Source organism: Pongo abelii, chromosome 13 (assembly GCF_028885655.2).
Source record: "Pongo abelii isolate AG06213 chromosome 13, NHGRI_mPonAbe1-v2.0_pri, whole genome shotgun sequence".
In the NCBI taxonomy this organism is placed as follows: domain Eukaryota; kingdom Metazoa; phylum Chordata; class Mammalia; order Primates; family Hominidae; genus Pongo; species Pongo abelii.
In genome coordinates, this window is record NC_071998.2 from 88,329,403 (window position 1) to 88,353,715 (window position 24,313).

A 24,313-nucleotide genomic window follows, 5' to 3' on the forward strand; every position below is an offset into this window, starting at 1 on the left:
TTCCAATTTCAGTGAAGCCAAATATATCTGTTTTTTCTTATGTCACTTGTGTTTTTGGTGTCATATCTAAGAAACCATTGTCTTAACCCAAGGTCACAGGGATTTTTCTCATATTTTCTTCTAAGACTTTTTTAGTTTTAGCTCTTACATTTAGGGCTTTGATCCATTTTGAGCTCATTTTTATGTATGGTGTGAGGTAGGAGTCTAATTTCTTTGTTTGCATGTGAATATCAAGTTGTTCCAGCACCAATTGTCAAAAAACACATTTTTGCTCCATTGAATTGTCTTGTCATCTGTGTTGATAATAAATTGACCATAAGTATGAGGGTTTATTTTGGATTCTCAATTCTATTCCATTGATCTATTTGTCTATCCTTATGTCAGTATCACAGTGCATTCATTACTGTGACTTTGTAGTAAGTTTGAAATTAGAAACAGCAAGTCCTGTAATTTTCTTTTTCTTTTTCAGAATTTTATTGCCTATTCTTGGTTCCTTCAATTTTATATGAATATTAGGATTAGCTGGTCAATTAATGCTAAGATGGCATTTGAATTCTGATAGGGATTGAGATGAATCTATAGATCCATTTGGGTAGTATTGCTATGTTAACAATGAATATCCTATATGTGAACATGGGAAGTCTTCCCAGTAATTTATGTCTTCTTTAATTTTTTTCAAAATCCTTTGTGGTTTTCAGTGTACGAGTTGTACATTCTTTTGCTAAATTTAATATTATTTTATTATTTTTGATACTATTGTAAATGCAATCATTTTCTTATTTCATTTTCAGATTGTTCATTGCTTGTGTATAGAAATACAATTGACTTTTATATATTTCTCTTGTGTTATGTAAACCTTACTGTACTCATTTATTAGTTCTAATAGTTTTTTTGTATATTTCCTGGTTTTTCTATATATGAGATCATGGCATTTGTGAATAGAGTTTTATTTTTTCCTTTCCAATCTGGATGCATTTTATTTTATTTTTCTTGCCTAATTGCACTGGCTCAAACCTCTAGCACAATTTTGGCTAGAGGAGAGTAGATATGTTTTTTTGTTGTTGTTCTTGAGGTTGAGGGAAAGCATTCAGTCTTTTACTGCTAAGTATGGTGTTAGCTGTGGGATTTTAGCAGATGCTCTTTATCAGGCTAAGGAAGTTATTTTGTATTCCTAATAGGTTGAGTAGTGGGTTTTTTTTTTGTCTTGTTTTTAATTGACATGTAAAAATTGTACATATTTATTAGATACAATGTGATGTTTAGATATGTATATACATTGACTGATGATTAAATCAGTAAACCCATCCCTCAAACGTTTATCATTTATTTATGGTGAAAACATTCAAAATCCTGTCTTCTAGCTGTTTTGAAATATACAACACATTATTGTTAACTATAGTTTCTGTACTGTGCAACAGAACACCAGATGTTGAATGTTTTTAATTGTAAAGAGATGTTGGATTTTGTCAAATACTTTTTTTGCACCTATTGATAATCAACTTCTACACAAGTTTTTAAACCAACAAATCATCCTGCTTCCCTGTTTCTACATCCCTCTCTCATGAACTCACACAATCTCTCTAAAAGCAAATTAGATTCTCAATATCAAAACTTGCTGAAGGGTGGGTGAGTGCATAGCCAGGACATCTTGATCCCAGCTATCTTTGTACCCAGTTGAGGTATAACCAACATCCCTCCCAAAATAGTGGCAGTTAGAGGTCAAATATGTTTTTCATGCACAGAGGCTATGTATGATATGTGGGAAATACTCCATAACTTTTCTTCCTTTCTTCACTGTAGAGCGAAAATATTAGTACAAAATGAGAGGAGTATGCAGGAAGTATACTAGGGTGTGTGCAGCTAAAATAAAACAGAAAATGAGCAAAAGTTTACTTACACAAGAAATGTGTTAAAGTCTACTTGATTTGCTTAGAACTTTCTGGTGCAGGATTCCGCATTTTTAAAAATTCTATTTCATGTTTATTTTTCAAGGCTTCTCATATCACTTTTCATATTTCAGGAGTCTGGGTGGTGACCATTTTGCCCACCTCTCTCACGTGTGTGAGCTATCTGTTCCACATTTTGGTCTGTTACAGGTAAGAGCACTCTGAGAGTCATTTGTGTGTCTTTCACCAGGAATACGTATGACAAGCTTTCCTCAGAATCTCCAAATAATGCCTGCAGTGGGCCTAGGAAGTGAATGCAAGGTCCAGGGCTAACCACATCTTTTAGTAGGAAGAAGAAAAGCATTATTGATTTGAACTTCTACAATGAGCTAACATTATGCTTAGAGTCTTCACTTGAATTTCACAACAACCCTGAGGGATAAGTACTTTCATCCCTATTTTACAGTTGAGAAAGCTGAAAATCAACCAAATTAAATAACTTGCCCAAGCAATTAGCAGATGATCAAGTCTTTCTGACGCCAGAGACCTTGTTATTTCTTGTACACTCAGACACCTCTATTGGGTATCAGACCTGCCTTGCTCTACAGGGCTAGTAAGACTGGGTCCGCAGCAGGTGAATCAGGCTCAAGGGAACATCAATGAATATTGAATCAAGGGACAAGGGACATCAGTCTCAAGAAAAGCAGTATAGGAAGAGGGAACGGCTTTAAACATGTTGTAAGCATTTGCATGCAGATATCAGTTGGGTTTTAGGTACCTGCTGGTCACCTTTCTCTCTCTCTCACACACACACACACACACACACGCACACACACACACACAGTCTTACAGGAAGCCCAGGCCAATTTCCAGCTCTAAAGAGCATCCTGCCTTTACATCCTCCTCATTTGCCTGCCCAAAGGGCGAGTCTTTTGCAGAGGACACCCACAAGAAGACTCTCCTGGCATAAAAGGTCCCAGCTCTCCACAAGCCCTGCCTTGCTCCCTCTCTACTTTCTTCTCACTGGACCCCACAGGTGGTGTGGATACTGCTACTCCCTCTGCCCTGCCTGATGTGTGCACATGTCTCCTCCTTCTCTCATTAGTCTGCACGTGGCTGGGAGATATTCACTGAGACATTTGAGCACAACCAGGAACAAGCACAATGCAAAGGGAGCTGCATGGACATGGATGTGTGGCCAAGGGCACAGGGAGAGGAGGCCTGCATTCCCGTCCAGGCTGCCCCTGCCCCCACCTGTCACCCAGGAGTGATGATGCCTGCCCTGCTTCCTTATCAGAACCATGGGGCAGAGGACACCAAGTGTGAGAAACACACTACAAACTGTAGAGCACTAGCATTTTAGTTTTTATTATTCCAACCTACATACAGGTGCTTTAAAAAATATTACAAAAAATGTTTAGCGTAAAGTAAGTCTTCCTCCTACTCAAACCCCTAATTTTTTGCCTCAAGATAACCACTGTTAACTGTTTTCTGTGCATACTTCCAGAAATTTTCCATGCACAATGCAAATATGAGTGTGTGCTCTGTGTGTGTTGTATGTATTGGTGGTACCACACTCAACTCCATGCTGCCAAACAGAAACAAAATGAAATTCACATATTCAATTTTGAAAGTTCTAGTAGCCTCTGTTTAAAAAGTAAAAATAGACAGGTTACATTAGTCTTAATAATGTTTTATTTAACCCAATATATCTCAAATATTATCATTTCAACATGTAATATATACAAAAATTATTATTGAGATATTTACATTCTGTATTTGTTCCAAGTCTTTCCAATTTAGTGGTCATGAAAAGTACAAAACAGGCTGAAAACTGCTGGAGATAGAATGTGAAGTTAAAAAACTAGGACACAAATATGAGTATAGACTATGAACATAATGCTGTCAACCTCACCTTTATGCACAGGGCCAAGGACTGGACTAGAACATTGAAAAATGAAGCTGTGACTTGTAAGGGGCGGTAATGTGAGGGGTTGTTTCCCCTTTTTCATTTTCCTTTATATTATTATAAGGTTAGGCAATCAATGAAATTGGTTTTCTGTTTTCAACTTTATTTGTTTATTTATTTGACAGAGTCTTGGTCTGTCGCCCAGGTTGGAGTGCAGTGGCGTGATCTTGTCTCACTGCAACCTCTGCCCCGCAGGTTTAAGTAATTCTCCTGCCGCAGCCTCCTGAGTAGCTGGGACTAAAGGCACATGCCACCACAGCTGGCTATGTTTTCAACTGTTTTTAAATCTTACTACATAGGTAATACATATTCATCATAGAAAAATAAGAAAATATAGAAAGAAACATACGCCAGGTGCAGTGGCTCACACCTGTAATCCTAGCACGTTGGGAGGCCTCGGCAGGAGGATGGCTTGAGTCCAGGAATTTGAGACCAGCCTGGGCAGTATAGTGAGACCCTGTCTCTACAAAAAATTAAAATAAAAAAATTAGCTGGGCATGGTGGCATGTGTCTGTAGTCCCAACTACTTGGGATGCTGAGGTGGGAGGATCACTTGAGCCCAGGAGGCAGAGGTTGCAGTGAGCCAAAATGGTGCCACTATACTCCAGCCTGGGTGACAGAGTGAAACTCTGTCAAAAAAAAAAAAAAAAAAAGAGGAAGGAAGGGAAGAAAGAAAAGAAAAGAAAGAAGAAAGGGAGGGAGGGAAGGAAGAAAGAGAAAAGAAAGAGAAAGAGAGAGAGAAAGCGGAAAGAAAGGACAGAAAGAAAAGAAAAAGAAACAAGCCATACATAATCTCATCTATCAGATTCAGTCACCATTATGACTCAATAAATACATATTATTTTTACAAAATATAATCTAGACTAAAGATCAAGACTTTTAATGCAACTCGGAGCTACCTGGTGAGCTGCAGTCAGCACAGGGAGGCTAGGGTGCATACCATCAGCCCCGCAGGCCTTACTGTGCTATCTATGGGACTTTAATTATGCACAACGAACCATCAGTTATGGGTACTACTTAATGTCCTACGTCTTTTCCAGAAAGCACATAAAGAGGCTATGGGCAGGAGATAAACATTTTCTTCCTTTGAAGTTCCATAACCCGGCCTCGTCGGAGAGCGTGGTGAGTCTACCAGGGTCTCTCTCTGATCTGAGACTAAGCCATATGCCAAAACCTGAGGGTGAGCATGGCACCTGCCTCACTGGGTTGGTGTGTGAACTTCCAATGAGAAAGGGATGCTGGGCACATATGGCAGAGGTAATGAAATTTTCCTCCTGCTCTGAGACCCCTTTTTTCCTTTTAAACCTCAGGTGGCCATTGCAAGGTACTCTGGCTGGCAAATAGTCTATATTCTATGGGGTAAGTGCCGTTATGTGACCCATCCAATTCAGCACACATCCCTTCATCACCTAGGAAGTCCTGGCTGTGAGTGGGGAGGAGAGAGGCTGTCAGAAGCAGCCCTAGCCTCTGCCCTTGAGGGACCTTCAGGACAGAAGGAGAAACATAGTCTCGAGGCCCTCCTCACCACCCGTCCTGAACCCAGGGAGTTCATATGCTAAGGGTGGTGGTGACCCAGAGAAGAAAGTGACTATCCAGCCCCAGGGCAGGGCTCAGATGCCTTCTAGGGGAGTTGACACTCGAACTGCACCTGGCAGGTAGAGTAGGAAGTGAACAGGAAGGAAGGTGAGGCCTTGCCAGGCAGAAGAAACAGATAAGCAAGCGTGCCAGGGTGTCTGGCGGGAGGAGGGTAGAGGGTGGCCTGCAAGGAGGGGTATAGGGGGTAGCTCACAAAGGACCTTGAGTTACCACTGGCTCCTTTCACTCCTAGGCTACCTCATCATTCACATGGTGCAGAGCCTATGTGGCATGGCAATCACGTACGGCCTGGTGCTACCCATCGTCCACAACCAGGGCCTGGAAATGCTGCAAGGGCTGGGCATCGGGATGTAAGTGCTGGGCGGGTATCCTGTCATTGCCATGTTCTGAGAGCTGGGGTCCCCCCAGCTGCTATGTGGACCCATGATCTTGGCCCTGACCCAGAGATGGGCCATGATAGCAACTCATGGTGGGGGGAAACAGCCTTCACAAAAGGCTGCCTCTCACACCATTCCACAATGCCCTCACAACCATGTATGGGGTGGGGGATACATATATGTCCATTTTCCAGCTGGGAAAATTGAGGTTTAGGAAAGTAAAATGAGAGGCAAGACAGTATGATGGAAGGAGGCAGGGAATCTTGGCAAAGCTTTTGGATCTGCTGTGTGACCTGGGGTAAGTTATTCCACTTCTCTACGCCTCAGTTTACATATCTGGAAGACAAAGTGAATGTTGGCTTCATTGAGCATTTAGTATGCATCTTTTCTCATAACAGCCTATGAATTTGGTGCTTGTGTTACCTTCCATTTTGCAGACCAGGGAACAGAGGCACAGAGAGACTGAGCGTTTCCTCCAAGCAGGGAGAGGACTCAGGATTGGGAGCTGGGCAATCTGAAACCAAAGCCTCCTTTTAGCCACTACCTCTCATTGCCACTCCAGGGGATGTCAACACAGCATGCAGTGCTCTCTGGGGCCCCTCCCTGCTCTGAGCTTCTTGATTCCATACTTGCCTCGAACCACCTGTGAGTTGGGGGCAGAGCCTGTCCTGTCCACTCTCTTGAGGTCTTCTCAGGAACTTCCGAGAACCGCATTCCATTTTTTAATTCCCAACCTGTTAAACCGCTTACCCAGCTGCCACCCCTGGTGAAAGGGACATCAGTGAAATCCTGGAGTAATGGTCTGTGATCTGGAGCTAGAAGACCTAACCATGTGGTCTTGGGAAGGTCACCTCCCCTTTGTGAGCCTCTGTTTTCTCCTCTGCACAGTGGGTGTGGGAATGCCTTGTAAGCGTAAAGCATGGAACTCACATTACCATTGTCCTGCCGGGTGGTCAACCTGTCTCCTCTCTCTGGGCATCAGAGAAGGATCTGGCAGAAGGGAAAAGGCTGCCTCAGGATGGCCCAACCCTGTATTTCAGCCTCATGATATCCATCGTCGTGGGTCTCATGATCCTGCAGATGTGTATCGCTGCCAGCTTCTTCCTGCAGCCAAAGCTGGGCACGGCTGACAAGCAGAAGCCCCTGGCTCTCAACAACAGGTGACAGTAAAGGAGGGAATGAGGGAATTGTAGGCCTTTGGCTTCAGCCATCTCTGGGTCCTTCCCTGTTCCCCATGACAGGTTCCTGGGCAGGCTCTACACTCTCTGAGAGGGTGAGGTATAGTGGGTCAGTGGGGGGCTCTGGAGCTGGACTGCCAGGGTCCAGATGCTGGCTCTACCCCTTAGGAGCCATGTGACATGTGGGAGCTTACTTAACATCTATGAACCTCAGTTTCCCCATTTACAGATAATTGTGCATACCTCAAAGAGGCATTGTGAGGATGAAACGTGTTAAAATATGAACTGAGAACAATAGTGCTCAGCACGTGGAAATCCTTTCTAATTCATTCATTCAAAGCCATCCATTCATTGGGGGAACAACATGGGCATGAGGGTAAAGAAATAATCCCAACACAATCTGCCTGTGAGAAGCTCAGTCCACTGGAACAGACAACAGACACATAAATAACAAGGACAGAGGACGCCAGGGAGTGCAAAAGGAATACAAGAGAAACCCGGAGGAGGAGAGGCAAGGGTGGTTAACGCCACTGCAGATGGGACTCTGGAGCTGAGGTCAGCAGAACGGTAGGATTTCTACAGGCAGAGGAGAGGAGAGGGTATGGCCGGCAGCCAACAATGCAAGGACAAAGGCAGGAAGCCACAAAAGGGCAGGATGTGTTAGAAGAGTGAGAATCGCAAATGGTTGCCATGCAGTGGACTTAGTGAGTGACAGGAAGGGGACACAAAGTGACAAGACCAGAAAACCCCTGGGGGCAGTGAGGGGACTGAAACTCAGGATGCAAAGTTTGGGCTTTATTCCAGAGGCAACAGGAAACCACATGATCAGGCGGTCATTTGGGAAATTTCCTTTGGAAGACTTTGGAACAGCTGCAGCTGGGAATAGGTCCCTGGTGCAACAGACAGTGGGGAAGCCCCACCCTCTGCCATAATCACTGACCCAGCTGCAGCCCCGTGAAATTCCTTATCATGCAGGAAGCCTCAAACTCCAAGGATCGCATGAAACAATGACTGTGCCCACTGACATTCATTCTTCAATGTGCTTAGCGGCCCCCACACTGTACCTGAGCCATTCCTCACACCAGTGCTGTGAGGTGAGGGCAGTCAGCTCCCCTTTATGGCACAAGGTCACAAAGCTTTGAGCCTGGACCTGTAGGATTTGACCCTGGGTCTGGGGGACTCCAGAGCCTACCTGCCTAGCAACCTTGCTCTACTGAAAGGTGGTGCCTTGGGCTGGCTTCTATTTGCGGGAAAGCTTTCCACAACTTCAACTACTTTCTGTTCTTCTACAGTGTGCTGCTGGGCCTGGGTGCCTGCCTTTCCAGGCTGCTCATCAGTTGCCTCCTCGGCATGTGGCTGATTGCCCACATCGACAGGACCATCATGCAGTGTGGCTATGAGGGAGCAGACATGGGTAAGTGACCAGCACCCACCTGGCCACATCCTCTGGAGAGGGCTGATCTTGCACCTCTGTGGCAGCTGCCTGGGAAGACGAGTATCAGAGGTCCAGAGTTCATGCCTTTCATTTATGCTCAGAGTTTATCTTCCAGCAGAGGCTATAAAGCTGAGTAGTAAAGACACATGCAGCCCCCTGGTCAAAAGAGAGTTCAAGGCTATTAAATTCCTGCCCATTTGGCAGACCTTTGGGGTGTACAGGAGGAGTAGTCAAAGGTAGTCAAATTCTGTCTGAACACTTAGAAGTTAATTTATGAATGCACAGCTCTGAAAATTTTTAGGAAGAACATATCTCAGAATTATTAGTGTTGTTAGTTGGAAACAGTGCAGAAGATGTTCCATTCAGTTGAAATGCTGCAAATTCAAAGCCATTTCTGAGGAAGCAAAAGTAGTTTTTGTTCTATTTTGAGCCCACAGTCATTCATTCACTCATCTATTCAATAAATGTACTGATGCTTGCTTGGGATTAGCCACAGCAGCTCCTAACCCTTTGAGCTTTGAGCTCCCCATAAAATGGGCAGATTAGAATATGATCTCTAAGAGTCCTGCAGATCTTTATACCTCATTTTTTAGATTCTCAGAAAAGACTCAGGCACCATTGGAGAGCAAACTGGCTCTGCAGTTATATCATGAAAAGCACAAATGGGGCCATGTCAGGAGGTACTGCCTGGCCTGACCTGCCTCTGAATTTCAGGTTTCAGTGCATGGATTGGGATGCTCTACGTGGACCATTATCACACCAACCCTGTGCTTGTCAGCTTTTGCCACATCCTGATCACAAATCACAGGGAGAAGAAGCTGCAGCAGAGCACCAAATACTGGTGCCTAAATCAATCGGCAGGTAACGGCTCCTGTTTGAACCTACGCTGGATTCAGACCCCAGGAAGTAAATATCCTGAGGCTCCTTGGGATCCCTGAGGTGCCCTAGGTTCCGCTTTTCCTGCTCCTTTTCTCTATACTCTATGCCCTGGGTGCCCTTGAGCTAGGAAGCCCAGGAGGCTTAGCTCCCAGTCAACCCGACGATGGGACCCACTCAGGCTTTGTGTCCTTGTCCTGTTAACTGGTCTTCTGCCTTGTTCCTGGAAGTGAACTCTAGCTCTGCTAGTGGAGTTCTCCATATCCCATGTATTTGAGTCTCCAACCCATATCCCAGGCTACATGGCAGATGTCTTCCAAGATGAGGCTACATTTTGATGATTCTGCCCTGTTGCTTACCACAAGATCTCTGAGGCTCTCTTCCTCTCTAGGGCTCAGACTGTGTTCATTGCTATTCCCAACACTGCAGATACTCAGTTCTAAAGGACAACTTACATCCCTTCAACCTCCGTCATGTCTGCAGGAGTCCCAGTCTCACATGAATGTGCCACATTTTACACATTCCAGGCAGCCCTTTCAAACACTTTGGAGAGGGAGTTCCCCTCCCTGAGACCCCTCACTCCCTCAGTCTGTCTGCTCTGATTCTATCCTAGGTCCCCATGTCTCAGCTAGGTCCAGAACAAGGTGGTTCCTGTTGCAGACCCTAATCAACAACCCAAGACTCACCATGCACAGAAAACTAAAATCAGGGCACAGTTCCCAGGAGTCCCAAATTCTGAAGGCATGCTCGGAGAGCTGACGCTGGCCCCCATCATCTGCTCCAAAGCCAGGCTAGGACATCTGCCACCAAGAGAGGGCTCAATCTAACCAGCAGCTGTCCCCTGCAATAAAATGGGATGGCACAGGCACCATCCATGCAGATGGTAGACAACAATGGTCACTCATGGGATGGCCACCTGGGCTGAGGGTTGATTTCAGGACTATTTCACTCCCTTGGCAAAAAAGATTAAAAAACTAAAGAAAAGTCTGTTGAACAAACTTTGCCCATTAATGACTTCCACTGTCCATTGTGGGTAGGCAGCCTTGGAGAGTTACCTGTTAAAAAGCACTTAGTTTACCTACAAAGCAGAATTTTATGTCACTGGAGAAGGTGGTAAAATGTGTACATCAGGAGAGTTTAACCATCAGATCCTATTTTTCTCTGGAACAGAATGTGGATTTCAATCTGACAGAATCCTCATTGCTTCCTTCTTGCCAGGCTTTATGGTGGATGGGAAAAAAGGAAATCCATGATCCTGGTCCCCAATGTTGTTGGGCAAGCAGGCACACAACAGGCTTTCTCTCCCATTGCCACTGAGATGAGGAATGGATCAGAGCTAACTTGGGCCTTAGTCATAAAGCAGATGCGCAGATTCTCTCTAATGAGGGTGGGATTACTTGGAAAAGCCACCTGTCTGAAGATACAAAGACAGGGTAGGCAGGTATTCCAGGTGGGGGATCACAAGAGTAAAGTTGTGTGAGCAAGCAAGCCCCAAGCATGTTTGAGGAGGGTGAGCCATGTGACATGTTGGGGTACAGAACTCTAGGGGGGCCAGGACCATCCCAAGAAGGACCAAACATCATAACAGGAGGCTTGGACATTTGTCCTGTGCAAAGCCCAGTACTTAACCACATCTCATGCTGAAGCACAAAAACCTGGCGCAGGACCTGTGCAAAATCTGTCCATTCAAAATTCCTTATGAAGCTTCTGCAGATATTATGAGGATCCCACCAACAGGACAAAGGGGAATCCCCATTCCCCTCATGAATCCAAGAGCAATTGTAATTCAGTTGTTATTGTTAAGCACCTAATGTAAAACCTAGTCCTGTTGCTAGGTGTTTGCCAGCATTGTCTCTTAGTTTAATCTCTGTAACTGAGCTTTATCATCCTGCTTTTTAGAAACTGAGAAAACCAAGACTCAAAGTGTTGGGATTCCCATGCCACCACTTTGTAGGTGTGTGCTAGCAGCTCAATTACTTTGCCTTTATTCACTTTTCTTATCTATAAAAAGAGAGTAATACCCCCTAACACCTAAAATTGTTTTGAGGAAAAAAATGAGTTAATAGAGACAAACACTCTTAAGATAGTGTCTCACACATCCTAAACTCTCAATAGATATTAGCTATCGTTATTTGTCGTATAACACTTCGTGATGATCTGATTAATATCTGCTCACCCCCTCACTAAGACATCAGCTCCATGAAGAAAGAGGCCTTCTCAGGTTTTGCTTACTATCACCAAGCACACATCTATAACATAGTAAGATCTTGGAATGAATAAAATAATGAGATCAAGATGAATAAATCTTTTGAGTATGAATTCACTTACCAAAATCAATCCTGGCATCATGGTTTGAATGAATAGTGAGTGAATACCCATGGGAAACCTTGCAGTGAATTGAGGAGGCTAATATGTAAACAGCTGTCTGTGATCTGTGATCCAACCCACTGTGTGTAATAACATGGCCTTGTACAAAGTTCTGTGGAGACTTGGAAAAGAAAACTACTAATTCTGCCTGTGTAAAGTTAGTGAAGACTTCCCAGAGGAAGCGGCATGGGAGCTGTAATCTACAGGATGTGACATAGGGCATTTCTTATTTGTGTTAGGGAAAAGGCAAGGCGTACCTTCCAGCTTTGAAGTTTCCTGGGAGTTTGGAGATCATGCTAGATGAAGACACTCAACATGAAGAATCTTTATTTTGGGACCACTAGGCCTCATTGCTTTCTAGGGATGAGATAAGGTAGACATAGAATGTATTAAGAGAAGCACAATATTCAAAAGAACCCAGTGTCAATCTTAGGTAGTAGAGCTTCAGGACTACCTGCTGTACCTCATTCTATTCCCATGCCACCCTCAGGCAGGCTCAGACAAGACACCAAAGGTGTCTGAAGACCCTGGGTAGCCTTCCAGGTCACAGACATGAACACAACCTGAGGGACTTGTGGGACATAGCAAAAGAACCAACATACACATTATAAGAGTCCCAGTAGGGGAAAAAAGAGAAAAATTAGAAGAAAAATATTTGAAAAAATTAATGGTTGAAAATTTTCCAAATCAGATGAAAGACATGAATCTACACACCCAAGAAGATTAATGAAGTTGGATAAACTCAATGAGATACACACTGAAACACATTATAGCCAAGTTGTTGAAAATCAAAGATGAAGAAAAAAATCTGGAAAGATGCAAAGGGGAAAAGACTCACCACAAGTGAATGATCCTCAATAAGATTAACAGTGGATATCTTATCAGAAACCATGAAGGGCAGAAGGTAGTGTGATGATATATTTTAACTGATGAAAGAAAAAACTGTCAATCAAAAATTTTATATTTAGAAAATCTTATCCTTTGAGAGAAGAAGAAATTCAGATATTTCCAGATAAACAGAAGTCAAGGTAGTTTTTCACTAATAGACCTGCCATAAAAATATTTTCAGTGAGTTCTTCATGCAGAAGTAAAAGTATATAGTACCTCAAAGCCATATGAAGAAATAAAGATCACTGATAAAGGCAACTTCATTAATAAATAGAAAACCCAGTATTATTGTATGTTTCATTTAGAGTGCCTTTATTTCCTCTATGATTAAAAAAGCAAAAGCATGAATCACTTATGATAAATCTATGTTATTGGGCACACAATGTATAAAAATGCAATCTATGACAGTAACTTTATAAAGGGGAAGGGATGAAAATGTATGGGAGCAGAGTTTGTTTATAATTGAAACTAAGTTGGCATCAGTCAAACTAGGTTGTCATAAGTTTAAGATGTTAATTTTAATACCCAAGGTAACAACTAAGAAAATAACTAAAAACATGCAGAAATGGGAAATGAAGATAATCAAAATAGTACACTACAAAAAATCAACTAAACACAAAAAGGCTGAAATGAATGAACTGAAGAACAAATAACATATGAGACATACAGAAAACAAATAGATAAATAGCAAAAGTATATCCTTCCTTCTCAGTAATTACTTTAAATTTAAATGTATTAGAATCATCCAATTATAAAGCAGGGGTTGGCAGAGAAGATAAAGAACATGCTCCATCTATATACTGTCTACCAGAGACTTATTCTAGATCTATAAACAAAAAAGATTGAAAGTAAAATGATGGAATAAGATATTCTATGCAAGTCATAACCAGAAAAGAGCCAGAATGGCTAGATATTATCAAAACAAAAAGATTTGCAGAAAAAATGGGTTAAGGAGATAAGTGCATTATATATTGATAAAGGTTTTTAACCCACCAGGAATATATAACAATTATAAACATATGCATATATAATATTAGACTCCAAAACATATGAAGCAAAATTGACAAAATTGAAGAGAGAAATAGACAGTTTTACAATAATAGTTAGAGACTTCAATACCTCATTTTCTTTCTTTTCTTTTTTTTTTTTTTTTTTTTTTTGAGACTGGATCTGACTTCATTGCCCAAGCCAGAGTACAGTGGTGTGATCTCAGCTCACTACAACTTCCACCTCCTGGGCTTAAGCAATCCTCCTACCTCAGCCTCTTGAGTAGCTGGGACTACAGGCATACGCCACCACGCCTGGCTAATTTTTTCTTTCTTCTTGTATTTTTTGTAAAGACGAGGTTTCACCATGTTATCCAGGCTGGTCTCGAACTCCTGGCCTCAAGTGATCGACCTACCTTGGCTTTCCAAAGTGCTGTGATTACAGGCATGAGCCACCGTGCCCAGCCAATACCTCACTTTCAATGGATATAAAAACCAGACAGAAGATTCATAAGGAAATGGAGGACTTGAACAACACCATAAATCAATTAGTTCTACCAATACATACAAAACACTCTATACAATAACAAAAGAACACGTTTTCTTCTTAAGTGTATATGGAACCTTTTCCAGGATAAACCATATGTTAGGCCCTTTAAAAGTCTTACTAAATTTTAAAAGACTGAAATCATACGATCATCAAGAAGTACATGCAAACTACTCTGAAACAAAGCTCATTGGTTTCAGTGACTCATTTCAGGACTTGGTGTTAGTTCACTGGGAGAAAATAGCTGTTTCTAGGCAAATGTCCTGGCCCAAGTGTCTTATCTGAAATACTGCAGATCAGAGAACATTTCTGTGATAAGTTCTATTCTGTTATTCTGTTAACAAGGTATGAAGGAGATATGCAGGTATTTCAGAATGCAAGCATGAGGGCTTCTTCTTTATGGATCCTCCCTGACACCATTTTGGTTAGAGTTTTGACATAAGTGACTCCATTTTGTATTGTCAACTTCCACATTAGATACTCCCCATGAGGCCACAAGGTACAGGTTGGGAGAGAGAAGGCATTGTAACAAGAATAGGAACCACAGGCATTTGGACCGCTTCTTCTTGTAACTTATTTCTGCCTTCAGATCCTGTTCAGGCTCAATCATATATATATATATATATATATATATATATATATATATATATACCACTTCCATTGGATGATGAAGTATTGCTGTGCATGGCAACTTTATGGGTTGGTGGACCAGAAAACACTAAGTTCATGATGGGCAGCTCAGGGCACATAGTAACTTGGTGTCCCACGCATGATCAAGCATTCAGTTTCTACTAAGTCCCAGTAGCAGGTCAAGAGCTATCTCTTAAAAGAAGATTAGTTATCTGTAGATGATGGTAGTGCCTTGCTCCAAAATCCTAAAGACAGGAGCTGCAATTCACCTGTAGGATGCCAAAGGCTCTCAACAGCATCTCTCTCTGCTGCTGACACCTCAAGTACCATTGAATCTGCTGGATCAATGGTACTTGTGGCAGACCAAGTGGCAGACCAGCTTGGACAGCTGCCTGGACCTTTGCAGAACCTTTCTCCTGTTTTCAAACCCACTCAAAACTAGCAGCTTTTTGGGCCACTTGGAAAGTGCAGAGTAACATACCTAAATGAAGAATGTGTTGCCTCCAAAATCCAAACAGCCCCACCAGGCATTGTGTCTCTTTCTGGTTGTAGGAAGAGCTAGATGCAACATCTTCCTCTTCACTTTAGAAGGGATAGGTTGACATACCCCACACCACCCAACCCCTAAAAATTTCGCTGAGGTAGAAGTCTTATGAATTATAGTTAGATTTATTTCCCACTTTTCTGACACACAAATGTCTTACCTATAAGTCTAGAGTAGTTGCTACTTCTCATTCATTAGATCCAATCAGTCTAATGTCATTAATGTAATAGACTAGTGTGGTATCTTATGGCAAGGAAGGGTGATCAAGATACCACAAAGATGTTCCAGTTCTCCTGGAATCAATGTCAGTTTGGAGCCAGTGTCCGGTAGTCCCTGAAATGTCTGATTATTTCCTTTTCTTCAATACACAGTTACCTTGGTAAAGAGCTGTATGTCCCTTGTGGAAGGCTGAGAGAGAGATTAACAGTACTGTCTAAATTTTCAATTGTGTCCTTCCTTGAGGAGGCCCAACTTCCCCTTCATTCAAAGGGTTCCAAGTGTATAAACAGGCTCAAAACTTGGAATTGATTGAGGAGCCATGATTATTTGTTTTTAGATTCAAATTAGACTTTTGGTGACTTGACCTGGAATTTTTCTGCTTATATGGATCATATAAGAATTTAGTAGACTTCTTATCCATTTCACTTCTAAGAACACTGTAATTAACTAGTCCTACAATATGCTGTGGTCAAGCAAAAGAACCCAGAAAGGTAGTGATGTAATTCAGTCTGAGTCTGAAGACCTGAGAACCTGGGAAGCCACTGGTGTAAATGAGTAGCCAACATTATAGGGCTGTGCAATTCAGATAATTCTGATTGTTTCTTTGACTCAGCTATTCATTATGGTAATTTAGACCACCTTGTTTGGGCTGTTGAGCCTCCACTTGACCCCTGCCAGTCCAAAATCCAAATACTCCCATTGCATTTAGGTTTTCCAGTTGAGTGACTGCTGTTTCCACTTTAAGGTCTGGCCTACAGAAAAGAGAGATTGCAGAGCTCTTTAAGGATACTGGAGCTCCTCTCACAAATTTATTTCTCAAAGTATTGGAGAAAAACATGTCTTCTGGAACCTTTGGTGTGGGTGATTAGGTTTTAAATGACAAATTCACGTTAACATTCCAATATCCTTGAGCCTTTAAGTCCATTCTACTTTAAACCAAGAAAGATCAATCATTTCCAATTTGCTCATCTTTTGATCCATGACTCAGCAAACTAACCAAACAAATTGTTAGTGCTCTTTCTAACTTCTCAAGCTGCAAAATCTTGCTTAGTGAGCCCATTTAATAAATTCAGTCTGGTTCAGCCTTATGCTCCTTCACCATTATCCCATACCTTTAACATCGATTCCCACACATGTTCTCTGGATCCCTGTTTATATAAATTAGTAAACTCAAGCAGATCTTCTGGAGTGTAGTGTACCTCCTCATGCATCACACTTTGTACCTAACCTTAGGGGCCTGCTGGAACTTGAGTCTAGTTAGAGATCTAGAGAGGGATGGTGGGGGTAGATCTTGAGGAGAATCATCATTATTATCTTTCATGGCAACTACCTCATATAAGGCCGTCATTTCTTCAGACAATGCAGGGTTGATGCCCTCAGATAGAGGTTGAACAGCTGATACCACTGTGGGTGGGAAGCTATTTCTGTTGGGGGTGGGAAAGCCACTTTTTCTGGGAGTGGGGATACCTCTTCCACTGGCAAAGAAGACTTCAAAATTTAGGAGCTCAGTGTCCCCAGCTTCATCAAAATTTTCTCACACATCCCCATCCCAGTGTATAGAACCCTGTTTCCCAATGAAGGCCTGAACTTTTAACAGTGGACACCCTGGGAGGCTTGGGGTTCAACTTGCTTGTAATTCGTCCAATTGCTGGGATAAGATCCTGTGTCTGATTTTCAGTAATTTCAGTCCTGCATCTACAGGAGATAAGCCTCTCCCTCAGGGCACACCTAGACTCTTAATTAAGTCATTTATGTGGCTCTTGAGCTTGGAATTCAAATACCTGACTCAGATAGCTTTTCTTTCACTGCTTTATCCAGTAGTGAAAGCAATCAACCAACATAACTATATTTCTTAGTTTTCAAAAAATGTTTGGAAGTGTCATACACAGACTTACTTAGCTCTTTCCTTCTTATAAGTGGTTAATTAGAAGTACCCAATCCAGATATTTTGCACATCTCTATAAATAGTTCACTACATGGACTATCAGTGCTGTCTCTACTACTGGAAATGAAGTCATTAGCATCTTTATGTTTAAACAGATTAGAGAGCCATTTTCAGAAACCCCAAAACCAGTTCAGAAAACTAATCCTTAAAATTCTTTTACTCTCTTAGTGTCAAAATCTGTATTAGTTAGGGTTCTCCAGAGAAACAACCAATAGGATAAGTAGAGAGATATATAGATATAGATAGCTAAGAGAAGATTTATTATGGGAGTTGGCTAATATGATTACAGAGGCTGTGAAGTCCTACACTATGTTATAGTCAAGCAAAAGAACCAGTAAAGGTAGTGATGTAATTCAGTCTGAGTCTGAAGACCTGGGAACCTGGGGAGCCGCTGGTGTAAATTCCACAGTCAGAAGGCATGAGAACTAGGATCTCTGATGTCCAAAGGCAGGAGAAGAAGGACGTCCCAGTTTAGAGAGAGAGAGAGAGAGAGAATTCACCTCTTTCACCTTATTGTTATACTTGGGCCTTCAAAGGATTGGATGATCCCCACTTACATTGGTAAGTTCATTTTTTTTTTTAAATTCAGCCTACTGATTCACATGCTTATCTCTTCTGAAAATAGCCTCACAGATACACCCAGAAATAATGTTTTCTTAGCTATCTGGGCATCCCTTAGCCTAATCAGGTTGACACATAAAAGTAACCATCACACAAATACTTGGGCAGGGCTGGCTTCCTCTGGTCTTTCTGGTCACAGCAAAAAATGTCACCTCAATGAGAACATTTCTGAACCCCCCACCCAATGACTTTCCGGCCCCACTCTCAGCACACTACTGTAAAGTGGAGGATTTACACTACCAGATATTGGGACTTAGTTTAAAACTATAGTAATGAAGGCTGTGTGTGCTGCTAGTGCAAAGATAGAAACTAAGAGAAATAGAATAGAGAGCCCAACTGAGACCCACACATTTGGATGTTTTATGTATGGTGAAAGAGGTGTGCAGAGCAGTAGGGAGAAGATAGTCTTTTCAGTAAGTGGCCCAGGTCAGCTGGTTCTCCATATGGGAAAGAAATGAATCATGACTCCTAACTCACACTATAAACAGAAACCAATTCCAGGTGGATTGTAAATTTAAATGTGAAAGTTTAAAACAATATTTACAGTAGATAGAGAATATTTTCATGACCTTGAGGCAGGCAAGGATTTCTTAAGTAGGACACAAAGTGTACTGGCCATAAAGACAAAAATGGATAAATTGGGACCTATTCAAGTTGTAACGTCACTTCATTGAAAGACACCTTCAAGAGAGTAAAAAGGCAAGAACAAAAGGGGAATACATATTTGCCAGATTTATGTGAAAAAGCCTCATATTTATGATATGTAACTAACTCCCATAAATTAATAAGAAGACAATCTGCCAGGAAAATTGGGCAAAAGATTTGACTAGACATTCCACAAAAAGACATCCAAATGTCCAACAAGTATATGAAATGTGTCCACATTGTTACTAATAAGGAAAATGCAAATTAAAACCACAGTATGATACTACCATGTAGTGGCTAAAATAAAAACAGGAGACAATATCAAATGTTGGTGAGGATGTAGAGCAACTGGGACTGTCATACACTGCTGTATGTAAACTGATACAACCATTTTCAAAAATTCTTTGGTAGTATCTCTTAAAGATGAACATACACATATTCTATGACTCAGCAATTCCACTCTTAAGTATACACCCAATAAAAATGCCTACATATGTTCACCATATGAAAGAATGGTCAGAGCAGCATTATTATCAGTAGTCTCCAAATTGAAAGAATCCAAACGTGTATCAATAATAGAAAGGATTAATAAAATGGGGTATATATTTTTTAATAATGGGATACTATACAGAAATAAACTATAGACACCTTAAAAAATATATATGGGTTTGGCCTGGTGGCTCATGCCCGTAATCCCAGCACTTCAGGAGGTTGAGGCGAAGGATTACTTGAATCTAGGAGTTTGAGGCCAGCGTGGGCCACATAGTGAGACTCTGTCTCAACAAAAAATAAATAAAAATTAGCCAGGTATAGTGGTATATGCCTGTAGTTCTAGCTACTTAGGAGGCTGAAGTGGGAGGATTGTTTGAGCCCAGGAGTTTGAGGTTACAGTGTGAGATATGATTGTGCCACTGCACTCCAGCCTGGGTAACAGAGTGAGACCCCATCTCAAAAAAAAAAAAAAAAAAAAAAAGTATAAAACTTACAAACATAATGAAATAAGCCCAACATAAAAGAGTCCATTCTCTGTGGTTCCATTTAAATAAAATTTTTAAAGAAGCAAAACCAATTCAGAAGTTAGAATATTTGTCATTCTGGGGGAAGAGAGGGCAGTGACATGACAGGTACACAAAAGGGGCTTCTGGGAAGTTAGTAATGCTCTGTTTCTTATGGGTACTGCTTACTCGGCACGTTCCTTTCAGATAATTCATTGAGCTATTCACTTATGATTTCCATACTTTTAGATATGTATGCTATGCTTCAACATGCACATCCAATCAGTTGGTTAAATAACTTTTTTTCTGGCTAGTCACAGGTCAGATGGTTCAAGACTCGAATTACAGGGTCTAGATTCATATCCTAGATCTTCCTATCTTGGAGATTTTGGCCAAGTCACTGACTCTGAATTTCAGTTTCTTAATCTGTAAAATGGGTTACTTAAGGCCCCCCTCTCATAGTTACTGCAGGCATTAAATCCTCTCATTAAATATTTGCTCTTGTGGTGGTCCTCATTGCTCTGCTTTGTCTGGACTATGCAGAAGACAGACAATAGCCTGGGATAGAGGAAGGAAAAGGATGGGGTCAAGAGACATTTTCAAAGTTAAGAGTGAGAGGGAAAAGGTCAAAGATGATGCTGAGCTACAAGAAAAAGATCCAGAGGCCCTGGTGTCATTCTTTCCGTTCCCTATCTCTGGCTTTTTGCCCATATCTAAACACAGGAGGTGGACTAACCAGATGATCTCTAACTGGTTAGTCTTTCTAGCTATGATATTATCAGGTTGGGAGGAGAATGGAAATGCCATCCAAAAGGCAAACACGAATTTCCACGTTTGATCCAAACTCAAACACACAGTCTCAAAAACTTGGAAGTTAAGGGAGGTAAATTCTCAGTGGTAGGATTATGGGTTATTTTTACTTTCTCCGTTGAAGTTTTTTGTGTTTTTTTTTTTAATTTTTGGCAATAAATATGGAGTTTAATCAAAACAAAATCCCATACTTGACATGTCCATGCCTACTATTTATAGCCATATAATTTTTAAAAAGAAACCCCTAAATTAGAGATGTACCTGGAACCAGAACCCAGAAAGCATCTGGGTAGGGAAAATAGTTTCTAATGTTCAAGGCCAAAGCCAGTAGGGCCTCCTTGGATGGGAAAGAGACATGAGACTGCAAATAATTCCTGGACATTACCTATTTGTTATTGTGTTTTCATCCCTTCCCTCAGTCACCTACACGTCTTCTTTTTTCAGCTAAAATGAATCTAATCTTTGTTACAGTACTTCACCTTAATAAAACCCAGGACTGAAGAATAAGAATAAAAGGTTTTATACTCACCATTTCTTTATTTCTGATTCTAGTCTGGACAGAACAATCACTCATTCTAGAAAATTGGCATAGGGAGCATTTATTAGCAATCGTAACATATCACTGCCAAAGGGAGGGATTCTGTAAGAAGGCGCCGGGTGTCTCATATATATGGGAAACCCGAGGCCACGTTCAGTGCCAACCACAAGCATTTTCGTCTCTGGCCAGGCAAGCCTTGATCCCTGAATTTTGAGCTCTCAAGCTCTTTTAAAATGAGAAAGAGATGGTCTCTTCCAGAGTCTTTCAGCTTCTAACTTACAGGCAAACACTACCGTATGCTGTCTCCCAGCAGAGATTGGTTTTAACCAAGGCAAATAAGATAGGATGGACTTTGTTGACCATGATGGCTCAGTGCTACATCTCATATATCCTACCACCTTTCAGAACATTTAATAGTGCTGCTCCTGGCAGCCCTGGGGTTGTAATCCTTGTAGAGAGGAGAAACTGGCATTGAAGGAAATAGTTGAGTTTCACTACTCCACGTGGGGCGCTCCCATTGCTAAGAGCAAACTCCCCTCCCTGGGAAGAAAAGCGTGGGCGGGGCCGGGGCAGCCCCTCCCCTCCGCGTTGCCTTGGAGACCGTGGGCGTCCAGCTGCAGTTGTCTCTGGACCGGCCCTGGCTGCCTTGAGAGGTGCTTTCTGCAGACCGGGACGCGGCCAGGCCGGACGCAAGGCCTCCCTCCAATCTGCCGGGCTTAGGGGGACAGCCAAAGGCTGCTCAGTCTACTTGGCGGGCTAGGGAGGGGGATGGCAGAGGCTGGTTGGGTCTTCTCAGTACACAGTAGGCGCCTAATTAGCGTGACCTGAATCAGGTTACTCTCTCCCTCCAATACTCCCTGTGTCCCATGGAGGGTGGATTAGGGTCCCGGATGCGAGTTCTGCGCCGCATTGGCTTTCCAGTCCCAACCGACACCTTGAGCGCAGTTAACTTTTCCCTGAAGAGCATGGCAGAGTGAAGCACAACCAATAATCCCGTATTATTCGCGTTCCCAGAGTCCCTTCGGATTTGCGCCATGCGCGGCGGGGAGAACCGGCCTCCTGCTCGAGTTCAGAGCTCATTTGAGGTTAGTTTAATCGTTTCGTTGAAAGTTAAAACCCTGAGTCGACGTTCCCCAGCCCCCTACCCCCCAGCAGAGAGTCTTTCCCCGGGGAGTCCTGCCCTGGGGTGCCGCCTCGAGGCCAGACGTCGTCCCGCCTGGACCTGAACCTGAGTTTGGGACGGGCGATTTCCCAACCTCAGGAATTAGAATTGAGACACCAAAGCCTAAACGCGTTTCCTGGACGACGGCTTCCCGGCAGGGGCATCCAGCCAGCGGCCAAGATGTCGTCAGTGGGGAAGGTGACCCAGGTTCCGAATGGGAAAGCCTACCAGCAGATCTTCCAAGCTGAGGTAGGAGCCACCCTCTGTCCCGCTTTTCTCCATCCCCCTTCCCTTGCTTTCTTCCAAACTTCCGTCTCTCCCAGGGCTTCCCTACTGGAAATTGAAGAAAACAAGGGCTTTGAAATTACTTTGATTTTAAAAATAATTCTTGCTGGTTCTTAAATTGTACCAATACAAAATTAGAATGTCAGTTCTTGAAAATTAGAAAACTTAAATTAAAATTTTAAATGTAAATTACTGAGAAATAGCCTGGATGGAACCACTGGGTGACCTCTCTTTTTCCCATGCATAAAAACGTCTAATTTTTGTATTTAAAAAATAGGTTTCATTCTGTACTAGTGTTTTGAAATCTGCTTTTTCTTCATAACACTATCTCACAGACCCTTTTCTATGCCTGCGGGCACCCATGTATTTCACCATGCTGAGCAGCTGCCCGCTTGTTGATCTAGGACTCCCATAACTGTATTAAAGTAAAGCCCTCTTGACAACAGTGTAGGTTGTTGAAGTTGCCTTGTTCTCTCTAAAGCACTGTATAGACAAAACAAGATCTTAAAAGAAACACACAGACCCAAATTCTTCCTTTGAAGTTCTGTACTGCGTATTTAAAAGGGATTTGCATTCCTAATTTGAGCCTTAAATAATTATCTGTAAAACCTCTGGAAATTATAAAAGTATAAAGAAGCCAAAAAAACAATTACATCACTCACACGATCCTGCTCTCTCTAAGGCCATTCTTAACTCTTGGCATACTTCCCCCAGGGCCTTTTCCTATGCGTTTTAAATTTTGAGATCATACTGTATAATTTTGGTTATAATTTTTAATTTATGCATTTAAGTGATATGTTTAACCATATATCATCTCCTAAGCATTTCCTCAGGTTATAAAAAATTCTTTGTGGGTCTCATCTTTAACAAATGCCTAACATTCCGTCAAACAGACATACATGTTTACTCAGCCAATCCCTATTATTAGTCAGTTCTGTTTTTCCAATTTCTTGTGATTATAAAAATGGCTGAGATGTTCATCTTGATCTTCATTTAAGGTTCTTAGAAAGAGGCCTTCCTTGAAGTGGCTGAGTGACTGTTACTGGGAGGAGAGCTCTCCTATAGAGATATGACCTGGGGTTGAAGGCCTCCTGAAAAGTGCCTTCCTGGGGGCAGCTCTCTGGATGTCTTTCTAGACAGCCGCCATCAGCCTGAGAGTGCTAGGAAGTCAGCAGCTCTGACCACTCCCCCATCCTTGGTCCTCCCTGGATTCAGGTGCAGCTAGTCCACTCCCTGGAAGCCACCAGGAAGAGGGCTGCAGAGCATTCTGTGACCCTGAAGAGTGGCAGGATACCCATGATGAAGAAGGTGGAGACTCCTGAAGGGGAGCTGTCTCCTCGACAGCAGAAGTGGATGCACAGCCTCCCCAATGACTGGATCATGGAAAACCCTGTTCTCCACAGGTAGATCCTGCTGTCCATGCCTCACCCCCATGCACTAGGGTACCTGAGCCTTCAAAAACTCAAAAAGAGCCAGCACAAGATGAGTAGCCTGTAGGAATGAAGTCTCAAGTACCACCCCTAAAGCAGGGAGGCTAATACCTACCTTGCAGGATGGTTTGCTTCTCTCGCCCCCATTCCCCTACTCCCACAATCATTATTGATTAAGTGCCTAGGACCAGGCACTGGGTGTGGGGATCCCACCCTTATGAAACTTGAGACCTCAAAAGTAAATAAATAAGCACATCCCCCCAGTGGCAGAAAAGCTCTGATTAAGGGGACAGGGGCTAGGGACAGGGGTCAGGAAAGCTCTCTGAGGAAGGGATCAGCTGAAACCAGAGGGTGCAGTATGGGGACAAGGCTCTGAGAAAGGTG

At 42.4% G+C, this 24,313-nt stretch overlaps 1 protein-coding gene across 11 annotated transcripts in view; it reads left to right on the top strand.

Moving 5' to 3' along the window:
• CCDC180 (coiled-coil domain containing 180) overlaps positions 1-24,313 on the top strand; it is a 98,575-nt gene that overhangs the window by 7,668 nt on the left and 66,594 nt on the right. For 2 of the 11 annotated variants that reach the window (XM_063714325.1, XM_063714326.1), the window contains 11 exons: positions 2,021-2,096; positions 3,814-3,867; positions 4,896-4,977; positions 5,166-5,214; positions 5,684-5,801; positions 6,869-6,988; positions 8,299-8,420; positions 9,156-9,302; positions 22,067-22,137; positions 22,314-22,463; positions 23,715-23,902. In XM_063714325.1, coding sequence (XP_063570395.1) covers positions 2,021-2,096; positions 3,814-3,867; positions 4,896-4,977; positions 5,166-5,214; positions 5,684-5,801; positions 6,869-6,988; positions 8,299-8,420; positions 9,156-9,302; positions 22,067-22,137; positions 22,314-22,463; positions 23,715-23,902 — 1,177 coding nt within the window. Of the gene's footprint in view, positions 1-2,020; positions 2,097-3,813; positions 3,868-4,891; positions 4,978-5,165; positions 5,215-5,683; positions 5,802-6,265; positions 6,474-6,868; positions 6,989-8,298; positions 8,421-9,155; positions 9,303-21,638; positions 21,706-22,066; positions 22,138-22,313; positions 22,464-23,714; positions 23,903-24,313 lie in introns of those variants that run through there. The other 9 variants (XM_054520314.2, XM_063714327.1, XM_054520324.2 and 6 more) reach the window with 8 other exon arrangements.